Below are 12,690 nucleotides of genomic sequence, written 5' to 3' on the forward strand. Positions count from 1 at the left end.
CATGAATCTGGGGGCAGAGATGGAGGGACATGAATCTGGGGGCAGAGATGGAGGGACATGAATCTGGGGGCAGAGATGGAGGGACATGAATCTGGGGGCAGAGATATGGGACATGAATCTGGGGGCAGAGATGGAGGGACATGAATCTGGGGGCAGAGATGGAAGAGGGACATGAAACTGGGGGCAGATGAAGGGTGTATATGAAACTGGGGGAGAGATAGAGGGGGGACATATAATTTACGGGTGACTGTAGGAGGATTATACTGTGTGCGGGCACATGAAAAATTAACGAGTGGGCGGAGTCAACACAAAAGTGGGTGGGGCTAAATTTGCCGCGGCGCGCTAAGCGCGCCGCTCATTTTGTCCCTCTTTCGGTTCTTCAAAAGTTGGGAGGTATGACTTACCTCTCCCTGGACTCCGATACGATCCCTGCTGATGGCTGCCATCTTCAATGATGTATGGGACGTCATGTGACCTGGGCCTGCATTGCGATGCATAAGGATGCCGGCCCCCAGACATGTGACATCAGGGACGTCACTCAAGTAGGCCTGAAGCCTGCCTGGAGCCCGGAGAGGTAATTAATACTGTTTTTTATGTTCTCTTACCTCCCTTGGACCTCCGATCAGCTGAAAAGACCCCCCGAGTATAATAGTAATGTTTGTGGGGCCTGTGGCCTTACTTACAAACTCCCTGCTCCTGCTCACAGCGGTTTCCGCAGAAAAAGAAGCGCAGGAGTCCGTGGGCAGTTGCCAGGATCGGTATGTAAATAAGATCTGTTTAAAAAAAACAAAAAAGGCAGCGGTAGCGGCTGTCGCTGGGCCCCCTAATGTCCTGGGTCCTGTAGCAGCTGCTACCTCTGCTACTCTGATAGTTATGCCCCTGGTTAGAATACCACTTTAGGTTAAGGCCACACGTTGTGGAAACGCCGCTTTTTTTGTTGCAGATTTTGCCATAGTTTTTTGAGGCCAAGAATGGGTGCAAAAAGAATGGCAAATATACAGAAAGCTCTTATCCCTCTAAAAAAAAAAAAAAAGAAAAAGAAAAAAAAATGCTACATTTAAACAATGTGGGGCCTCAGCCTTACAAAAACACATTTGATCATATTCATGTTTTTATTGTCCTCATTTTCTCATATGGGCAAACTATAACTCTTAGAAATCATGCATGTGCCAGAGCTGAGGACAGAGAACCTGCACTGAGGTACACAGAGCCCTCTACCTCCATACTATAGAGCTGTATTCATGCTGTGTACCACTGGAGGCTGCACAGAACCATAGTATGTGGATAGGAATGTCAGCTGGCCATACATGGGTCAATAAGTCACTAAACAACAGTGTATAGATGTGGCATACTCAGGGTCGGACTGGTCTACCATGGTACCAGTGAATCCCCCAGTGGGCTCCTGCCTTTAGGAGTCCTACCATATAACCACTGCTTTTTATATTGGCATTGGAAGTGCAGTAAAGCCCCTTTTTATTTAACTCTCCCTGCTCCAGGTCTTGACTTCTCCCGTTCCCTCTGCAGTCTATAGGGGGCCCCCTAGTAAGCCATGCATTATGTCATCGCAACGCACAGTCCCCAGGCTGAAGAGGGGAGAGTAGAAGCCGTGAGCAGGAGCGGGGTGAGATAAGTGATGCTGCCAGCTTCTCCCCAGTTTTCTGAACCGCCATACAGTGTCCCCTTCACTATTTTCCTCTCCATACAGTGGCCACTTGACCTGCTCCCCATGCAGTGGCCCCTTCGCTGATCCCTTATACAGTATGGGGACCATTGATGGAGCCACTATATTGGGGAGGGGGGTCAATGATGGGGCCAATATCCTGTGGGGGACATTAAAGGGGTTGTGTAGGATAACACAAAAAAATAATTAAAAAAACCCTATAACATTCTCTCCTTGCCCCAGTGTCTCCCAGCGCGGTCCTGTCCTGCACGTGACTACCAGAGAGGACTTCCAGCAACAGAAGACAGGGAGAACATCGGAGCACTGGAGACAGCTGAGTGTGCTTTTTTCACCTTCCCCATTAACTAAAAGAAAAACCAATATTTGTAATAGTGAAACTCCTGGGCCCCAGTGCAAAATATATAATGGTGTCACTACCTACTTTGTGTCATTTAGAATAGTGATGTATTTTATGTGGCAGGGGGACCTTAGTGGTGCCCTCAGGGTCCAGGGCCTGGTAGCAACTTCTTTCTATGCATTCCCTATAGCTATGCACCTGGTTGAATTCCCAGTGATCATGAGTACGGGGGATTATGGGTTTGGATTATAGTAAAACTCCATGTACACCTTGTCCAATAAAAGATCTTCTGATAAAACATGCAGGGTCTGTTACGATCCTTTAATGGTTAATGCAGGTCCCACTAGTGATCTGATTCCTTATACAATTGAGTGTACAAGCAGTCACAAGCAGCACACGTGGAGGGCATGCTGTGGGTGCCAACCCCTCCCGTCTTCTGCCTCTCCAGCTTATCCTGCCCTTCATTAATAACTTACTAGAGGCTCGGAGTAGTATTTCTCATGTAGGATGATGTAACTTCTAGAGAAGGAGGGGAAGAACATGAGGAAGGGGCGTGCACTCTCTATACATTTTCAGTCTGGTCTACAGCAGGATTATCCTATCTGTTTCAGTATAAATAGGAGAGTTGGCATAGCTGAAAGATGCTACACACAAAGGTACCATCTTCTCTCTGGCTAAGATGGCACAGTCACTCAAGCTGGTCAATAGGACATCAGTATTCAGGAACTTCACTGAGCTGTTGGCTGAGTCTATGTTCAAAAATCCGGAGAAAGTCATCAAAAGACACAAATCGTTGGCAGATGTACCCGGACCCTCCACCGCCAGCTTCTTAACCGATATATTCTTCAAGAGAGGGCTATCCCGACTACATGAGCTACAGGTAAGAAGTTATTATATAGACTAACCGTGTGCCAGGGCAAGAAACTACTAACTGGAGCAGGTTATATGGAGAAATCTCTTCATGTGTACAGCGCCCTGCGATTGATGCCGCTCTATAATCTATAAGAAGAAGATAAAGATATAAGCTCTTCTATCTATCTATCTATCTATCTATCTATCTATCTATCTATCTATCTATCTATCTCTCTAACATCTATATATCTATCTATTATATATGATCAATCTATCTACATTCCCCTGTCTACATGTGTCTGTGCACTATCTATCTATCTATCTATCTATCTATCTATCTATCTATTGCTATCTATCATCTGTCATCAATCTATCTACAGCCTTCTGTCTACACATGTCTATGCATCTATCTTCATCTATCTATCTATCTATCTATCTATCTATCTATCTATCTATCTATCATCTATATATCTAGCTGTAATATATTATCCATCATTCCTCTATCTACATGTGTCTATCTATCTATCTATCTATCTATCTATCTATCTATCTATCTATCTATCTACTATATAGTTTTCTATTTATTGATATGTTCTAATAGTATGTAGCTGGGCCAGTTTGACGCCCACTGTCCCTGATGTATAAATGGTAGTTTCAGTAAAGTGTAGTTAGAATATCACCTACAATATTATATCCTTCAGTGACTTAACCAAAAGCCATTGCACAGTAAACATGGATCTTTTGTGTACTATCCTCTAAATGATGCTGTATATGGCAGAGGTTGTAGTATGACTGAAGCATTACAACTGTCCACATCACAGCAGCATCCTTACTATGGGGATTGTATGGTAATCCACAAGGAATGTGGTATCTGAATCACTTTTGGCATGACCAATATATTCCTCACCTTTTCATTATCTCCCCAGATGTATTTGGGTTATGATGTGTAGTTTAGCTGTAAGGAAAGTGCAACATCTCCATATACGTGACATCCTGGTTTAAGAACTATGACCCAAGACAGATTCTCCAATGTGTCATATCCAGTCCTGACTCATCTTTGTTTCCTTTCTTACCAATTTCCTTCTTACATAAACGTGAGAACAGTCATATTTGTGAGATGGTTTATTGGAATGTGGCAATGACTTTCAGCACCTTAGTGAGTGGACAAGGCTTCCTCGCCATCAGACTGTATAACATCAGACAACTGCAGACAGACGTCTAGGCTAATGTATACTGCTAAATCTCATCATGTATGTTCCTGACAGCAGGATGGCTATTGACCTGTATCTTCACCTCTTACTTTTACATATAGACCTGTAAATTTGTCACATTGTTCCAGCCTGTATTATAGCCCAGAGCTGCATTCATTATTCTGCTGGTTGATATAGTACACACTGGACAATCCTCATGACAAATTCTTAGCAGAGCTTCTATAATGGAGTGGACAATACATTGTGAATTCCCCCATTCACGCTGAGAAATGGCGGAAAATAACAGATTTATGCAGACCTCAGCTAGCCTAGATTTCAGCCTCATGCACCTCTTCATTACTTTTGGGCATTCGGTGTGTCTGATTATTAAGGCTGGTGTACCCTAGTCAATAAATATGTCCCATTGACAACATTCAATTATGATGTAACAAAAAACACAGACCCTCAGAAGTTGACATTGTTGCCCTGCAGCTTTATGGGAACTGAACGTCTATTGCCTACCTTACACATCAGTCATACATTTTATTATTCTTGTATCTTGTATTAGATTTATTTAAGTAACATAAAATATACTACTATGATTCAGCAATATCTGAACTGACAGATTTATCACTTATTTTAACCATAATATTACTTTTGTGTTCCATCAGTTGCAAGGAAAAGCCAAGTATGGGCCTGTCTGGAAGGCAAGCTTTGGTCCCATCCTGACCGTGCATGTAGCCGATCCATCACTTATTGAACAAGTACTACGACAAGAAGGAAAACATCCCATCCGATCCGATCTGTCATCATGGAAAGACTACAGAGAGTACAGGGGACACTCATATGGACTGCTTACAGCGTAGGTATCCAGAATAAAGGATATCTTATCTTATATTCTCCTGTCTGTAATTTCTATCCGTATCTATGCTATTCATTTGTTATTAACTTCAGTATCTTAACAGGGTACTTTGCTTCTAACAATCCTTTTTTGCTAGAAGGGCTCCTTCCTAATAAGCAGATAATAGGGTGTCTTACTGCTGAGACCGCACTGATCAGCTGTAATTTGTAGGGGAACCCTGCAAGTGATTCATTTTCCTCCAGCGCCACCACATGGGAAATCAAGCATTACATGATGTATTGCAAAGATGTTCTTTGTAGACTCCCTCTGCCCTGGGTAATGGAAGAGATTTCTGTAAAGAGAACTGCCATTTATTACGTTAGAATTCCCTAATAGGGTTTATATAATGATATTGACCATATACTGTATGTTTACCTCTTACTATGTTTTATATTACTTGCTATATTATCCTTTTTTAATAAGTGACAATTGTTTATATGGCCCTTACAGTGAGGGGGAGGAATGGCAGCAGTTTCGCAGTATCTTGGGGAAGCACATGCTGAAGCCTAAGGAGGTGGAAACCTACACTGATGTCCTGAATGATGTGGTTGGAGACTTAATAAAAAAACTTAAACACCAGAGGGGCCAAAATCCGCAACATGTTGTCAAAGACATCTCCAGCGAGTTCTACAGGTTCGGATTAGAAGGTAGAATCAACAGTTTACGTATTAAGACCAAGATTAATAGATTTCATAGAATATTTCTCATCAGCATTACAATTCTGTACAGTCTATAAGTGTTATTGTCGTCTTTCTCTAGGTATTTCTTCTGTCCTATTTGAATCTCGAATTGGTTGTTTGGAAACCACAGTCCCTAAAGAAACAGAGAAGTTCATTCAATCCATCAATACTATGTTTGTGATGACCCTTCTTACCATGGCCATGCCCAAATTTTTGCACAAAGTTTTCCGCAAGCCCTGGCAAAAATTCTGTGAATCCTGGGACTACATGTTTGCTTTTGGTAAGGATTACTTTGCATCTTACACACCATGAATGCTGAAAATACAGGGTAACCTCTATAGACTTAGCCTTAGGTTGTCATTTAGGCATAGGATCAGAGTCAGCACAACGGTCTCCTTTTTGGTGGGGTCTGCCCGCCAGATAATCTGTAGCTCGTGAGTGGACTGTCTTCTGCTGATGAGGAAAGAATAATTAAGTAAATGGGAGGGGGTAGCAGAACCTCATCCCTCCATTCATTGACATAAGAGGGGTGTAAGTTAATTGGGCAGTCAGAAACGATGTATGGCCATCTTTAACTCCTGAGTCAAGGTCTGCCCAGGAAAATTCACCCTTTGATGTGTTCACTGTAACCTTACACGGTCTACATATGGGTTACAATTCTAGAAACAAAACTATTTTGATTGATATAAGGGAATATGGATTTTATATATGAGCATACATTATTTTTGGCCCTATTGGCTCTCAGGCTGATGTAATCCCAGTCGTGTTATGTCTACTCTCTATATCAGTTGTAGATGCAAACACCACAAGGTCTATAGAAGTTTCCACTTTTTGATCCCGAAGGCCACAAATAGCTTTACATCAGCCTCTTCATATATTCCTAAGTTCTTTGACCTCTCATAAGTAAACAGTGAAAGCTGAATATGAGGCCGGTTGTCCTACCCTTATATAACTAGAAGGTATACTAAAGTACTAGACAGTGTGATCTTTTATAATATAATCTTTTTTAAGTATCAGTAATATAATTTATTTTCTTGGAGGATAGATGTATAATAATGTATAATAATGAACCAACGATCCTATGTATTGTATCTGTAGTTATTGATTTACATAGCTCATCAGTCCTGTCTACTTTATTTTCCAGCTAAAGGTCATATTGACCAAAGAATGGCTGATGTCGCTGAGAAAGTGGCCCGAGGGGAGAAAGTAGAAGGAAAGTACTTGACCTATTATCTGGCTCAGGAGAAAATCCCTATGAAATCTGTGTATGGCAATGTGACCGAGCTGCTTCTGGCTGGAGTAGATACGGTAAGAAAACAATGGGGGTCAGTAGATGTGCCATCATAATCCATCAAATATAATAAATGGCTAGTATGCTGCTGAATAGTGGCAATGGCTTGTTGAAACATATATAGACTTTTGTGGCTGGCTAGTAATGAATTTATTTTAATAAATGACTTTTATATGGATATGACATTTTGTGATAAATATAATTTCATACATTGTATTGTTGTTTTAATGTGATATATTGGTTTATGTTGATGGCAGATTTCCAGCACTCTATCCTGGAGCCTATATGAATTATCACGACATCCAAAAATACAAGCCTCTCTGCACCAAGAGATCCAGGATGTTCTTCAAGGTCGGAATATCGCAACGGCGGCTGATGTTGCCAAGATGCCGCTGATGAAGGCTGTTGTGAAAGAGGTGCTAAGGTAAACTTACAAAATCAATATATGTATATGTCGTATGTGGGGCTCCAGGCACCTCTATGTACTGATTTAAAGCATTAAAAACAATCTAGCAAATATTAATGGAAAGTTAGGCAACACATTGAATGTAAATTGTCTTAATCTGTTCTAGGCTGTATCCTGTTATCCCTGGCAATGCCCGTGTTATATCAGACCGAGACATCCAAGTAGGAGAATACATCATACCAAAGAAGGTTAGTTTGCGCCTCTATTCAGTTTACTACATTAATTCAACATGCATACAGAATATTAGGCTTCAGTAAAGTCATGCACTAACATAAAGTTGTTTCTTTTAGACTCTTATTACGCTCTGCCACTATGCCACATCAAGAGACCCTAAGTACTTCTCAAACCCCAATGACTTCCATCCTGAGCGATGGCTGAAGAAGGACGAGTCCCATCACCCATATGCCTCTATTCCATTTGGCTTTGGCAAAAGGAGCTGCATTGGGCGGCGTATTGCAGAACTAGAGGTGTACCTTGCACTTTCAAGGGTAAGTAGAAGTAAGGTTTTTACGCTATGGAGGACCCACCTCTGCATGTAGTACTCAGTGGGCACCATGTAATACTTAATCTCTCCACTAGTGGTGCTGATGGTAATTTTTACTGCCAGACTCCATTGTAAACTAGTTATTCCATAGGGTCAGCATTCCTTCAGAAGACAAAAATCAATAAGCAGTTTAGCTCTGCTACAAAAATAGTTGTTTTTAGGTTCAGTTTTAATGGTCTTCAAATTTCCTTTCCAGATTCTTACCCATTTTGAAGTAAGACCTGAGAATCCTGAATGTTTGGTGAAACCCATGACCAGAACACTACTAGTTCCAGACAAAGAAATCAACCTACAATTTCTGGAGCGATAATTTCATGTTTCCTCTTTTCTTTCCTGTGCTATGGTTCTTAGTGGAATTGTCATTTCATTGGTTGACACAATAGTCAATGATTTTCTGAAACCCACAAACCTCCTTATTGAAGTTTCTTAATAGTCGCCCATCATGGGTCTAGGTAGAGTGCCCAGTATAAATAATGTAGTAGCAAAATACATTTATTATATGTATTAATATGGGGTTATCACTGCAAGTAATATGGAGCAATACACATGGAAATTGTGTTAGTGGTCATGGTATTGACCCTAGTAACATTTTGTAAGCTGAGAATGCCTTGGCCCACTCATTCCTAGCAGTTAATATCAAATATTTCTCACCTCCCATTGTATATTATATTTTATAGAAAATGGTTTGTACATATTTAATATCTATTTATTTATCTATCACTTTTTAGACATGTATGTAAATAACTACGATATGGTATTGTCAGTGTGAAGCTCAATTCTATATGTTTTGTATATATTTCTTGTTATTGATGTTCAGTTTTGTAAAAAAATATTTTTATATATATTTATTATATAACATATTAATAAATATTTGTTTTATATAAACGACCTTGTGTTTATTACTATATAAATTGGACATTGGGCAACGACCCACCAATGGAGGGCAACCAGAAAAACTAATCTGGAAACTTTAGTGCATCTGCTCCAAAGTCACTACCATCATACTGTCTTGCCAACAAATGTGAACATGGTTTTTCGACTCAACCCCATAAATAATACTCTCTATACACTTCCCAGTATATTAGACAGTAAATAGTGACATTAAAAACAAGGCCCACATACAGTTATGTTGCTGGACAAAAAATGCAATGTAGCAAATGTTACCCATAGTCCTTTGTAACAACCCACAAATATCATGACAGTCATGACGGAGTGTTATAATGAAGCTACTGATGATAGAGTCATATAACAGAGCTGATCATTATAGACTGTTATTATGGAGTTGGTCATTATCAAGTGAGATAATGGAGTTGGTCATTATAGAGCAGTCTTTCTCAAAGTGGGCGATAACGCCCCCTTGTGGGCGCTGGAGGCCTATAGGGGGGCAGTAAAGGGCACAGAGAAGATTGGGGGGCGTTGAAGCGGTTTAGGGGGGCGATGGCTAATTTATAGGGGTGGTATCATAACAATGATTCTATCTATACTGCTTGTTAATGTGGATTTAAGACTTTTCCTAAATACACTGCTTTAGCAAAACTGCTTTGTTTGTCTTACTTTTTTCACTTCATTATGGACACTAGCACCTGGCCCCCTGCTCATTGCTGAGGGAGCCACATGACATAGCTCCCTGCTGTGTGGGGGGAGAGAGGGGGGGGGCTGAGTGTACGGAGCCAGCCTGTGTCTGCACCACACATACACATCACATACACATCACCTAGCTCCCTGCTGTGAGATAAAGGGGGGGGGGGGGTGGTGGAATAAGTGCTGCTTTCTTATATAAAGCAGTCTAAATCCTACTGGGCTAAAGGACCTGGTCTGTCTGTTCACTAGGATAAAGCTTTATTATATAGAGCAGGCTGCTAGTGGGCAGAGGAGCCAGGTCCATTAGGAAACTCCGTACAAGGTAAATCCAAGTCTACAGGACCTTTTGATGACATCACAGGCCCTTCAGTCATTCCATAGGATCACGCTATGTGGTGGGCGGAGCTACACTCTAATTGGGGGCGGGGCTAACTGACGCGAGCAAACAGGAAGAAAGAAGATTTTTAGGCAGCTTAGAAGGCAGATCAAGCTTCATGAGGCTACCCCTTTAAAATTGTTTTTTTGCTTTTAACACAAACTTTACCGCTCCTTTACGCTTAACACGCGTTTCCTCGTGTAACGCCATCTAGTGGACTAGACAGTAACTATTTCCTGTCCAAAAGTTGTCAAACTGTACCATAGATGGCGGTAAGCTCCAGTATTAACATAATGACTGCGATTGTGATTCTTAAGATGTAGTAAAGTAAAAAAATTTTGGGGGGCACTAGAAAATAATTAATTCTCGAAGTGGGCGGTAGACAAAATAAGTTTGAGAACCTCTGTTATAGAGTGATATTATGGATTTGGTCATTACAGAGTGTTATTATGGAGCTGGTCATTACATCTGTCACAGGGGTTGTAAATAGAAAAGTTCTATGATGCCACAATGCTGGTATAATTCAGGCAGTGAGATGAATCTATAGAGGACTTTCTAGTAATCAATAGGTGGCGCATGTGATCAGCGCTCACCCCATGGCAATGCCAGACAGCTGCTTCTGACTAATAAGCAGATTATATGTGGTCTTCCAGGGATAGGGAGCCCTCATATCAGCTAATATACAAATCCTCATCAGGCTACAGTAGCTGACAACAGTGATAATAGCGGCAAGTCCCAAAGCCTTGGTGACAGTGTGGGTATTCAGATTAGGTGACTGGAGCGACTCTTAAAGGTGCGCTGCATAGAAGGATCATTGCTAATCTCAAGGTTTTTCATTGTTACAGCCCCCAGTAATATAATATAATCTGCAGGTGAATCCATCAGCAAGTGTTCAGTCCCTCTGCAGCGCCACCACAGGTAAAAGGGGGCATTATACATTTTCTATAATAATCAGTGTAATGGTGAATGCAATTTGTATGGTGAAGCCAACTCTATTAACTTAAAAAGCATAGAGTGAGTCTTCTAAACCATACATTTACATTAGAGGTACAATCCTATTATACATGCAAGACTTAGTAGACAATAATTTGAGTAATATACTGGATATGACAGTATACCTTTTTTCTGAAAGGAATAGCACAGCTGACTGCGGTACTACAGATAGAAACACCCAGTAAAAATGTATATGGTGTTAGGTGGTGGAAGCTACCCCTTACAGAGTTGTAACCCTAAGGCTGAGCCCCTACATTGCAGAAACACAGCTTCTTTTGTTGCAGCATTTGCGGCGGTTTTTTGAGCCAAAGCCAAGTATGTCTAAAAAAGGAATGGGAAATAGGAAGTTCTTATACTTCTACCTTCTTCTTGTTCCACTCCTGGCTTTGGCTCAAAAAACCGCCGCAAATGCTACAAAACCGCCGCAAAATTTGCAACAAAAATGCTGGGGCTTCCGCCTTAGGCTGGTGCCCCATGTTGTGTACACGCAGTATTTTGGCTGCATATTACAATACCTGCCAAGTGTATGGGATTTCCTGCACTTCTGAAGTCTGCTCATCCCTTTAGCTAGGCTGGTGTCATGGGTGTCGCAGTGTCAGAGTTACAACCACATGATGAACATGGAGCCTAGGGACAACCACTGCCAGTATAAGCTTATACTGAGAGGTCATCATGAGATCTGTCAGACGGATGTAAAAAGTAAAAGGAGCCCTAATCTGGGTTGAGGATGTCATGACATGTACATTTTATCTGTGTCCCAATTTGGCTTTGTAAACATTAAAACAAATTTAATACCAGGTATTTTCTTGTTAGAATAAAAGCCAAAGCAAAATGTATTTATCCAATTGCTCCTTTCTATCCCTCTAGAGCACAGCACGACCCAGACTAATAGTAAAAAGCTAAACAAGTCATTTTCTAATTATTTTTTCATTTTCCGATGCTGGCAGAAATTAGGAATTACTCTATAACATCACAAGTGAGTTGGTACAGCAAACAGTACAATAGCCCAGAAACATGTATTTATCCAAAATGAATTAGAAGCCTATTAGATTGAATACATGTTGACCTAAAACCTGGAAGATAATAATATCCGCCAACATTAAGGTTTCTACATTGTGCAGAAAACGCATCAGTGCAAATTAATTTAATACAAAAAAAAATCTTAGCAAATTTTAGACATGTCCTTAACCACTTGAGTGCCGATCTATTTCTGGTCCAGGATCAGACACATTATCAAATTTTTTGTATATGCGGTTTTGAGGGCTGTAACATTTTTAGCATTTGGGTTACGCTAGGTTCACACCTGCGTTCAGCTGTCCGTTCTGTGGTTTCCGTCTTCTGCATGCCAGAAGACGGAAACCACAGACCGGGTCCGGCCATGAGCGGCGCTGAACGTTTTATGCTCTCTGCCGCGAAACCGTTTTTTTAAAATCCGGACACAGAGTACTGCATATCCGACTCTGTGTCTGGATTATAAAACCCGGTTTTGCGGCGGAGAGCATAAAGCGTTCACCGCCGCTTACGGCCGGACATCTTTCTCACCCATTCAAATGAATGGGTGAGAGAGTCCTGCAGGTTTCTGTCTCCTGCCTCTGTTTTATGCAGGAAACGGAAACCTGAAGTACGGAGTGCCGGCGCAGATGTGAACGAGCCGTTACTCAACTAATTTCTTCGCCTTTTTTTGGTGACACATAGGGCTTTATTTTTATGTTTTTTATTTTTGCTTGTTTTTTTATTTTTTTATTTTTTTAATCTGGAATAATATAAGCAAAAGAGGATGGAAAATGTGTCTGTTCTT

At 41.1% G+C, this 12,690-nt stretch overlaps 1 protein-coding gene across 1 annotated transcript; it reads left to right on the plus strand.

Annotated features, from left to right (window-relative positions):
- Window positions 1–2,658: 2,658 nt before the first annotated feature.
- Window positions 2,659–8,252, plus strand: CYP27B1 (cytochrome P450 family 27 subfamily B member 1). The gene is made up of 9 exons (XM_075262866.1): window positions 2,659–2,898; window positions 4,732–4,922; window positions 5,412–5,608; window positions 5,721–5,921; window positions 6,786–6,949; window positions 7,190–7,356; window positions 7,505–7,586; window positions 7,689–7,886; window positions 8,139–8,252. The coding sequence occupies exons 1-9, from the start codon at window positions 2,698–2,700 to the stop codon at window positions 8,250–8,252; spliced, it is 1,515 nt and encodes a 504-aa protein (XP_075118967.1). The 5' UTR covers window positions 2,659–2,697.
- The last annotated feature ends 4,438 nt before the right edge of the window (window positions 8,253–12,690 follow it).

The sequence above is a fragment of the Leptodactylus fuscus genome, chromosome 2, assembly GCF_031893055.1.
Source record: "Leptodactylus fuscus isolate aLepFus1 chromosome 2, aLepFus1.hap2, whole genome shotgun sequence".
In the NCBI taxonomy this organism is placed as follows: Eukaryota; Metazoa; Chordata; class Amphibia; order Anura; family Leptodactylidae; genus Leptodactylus; species Leptodactylus fuscus.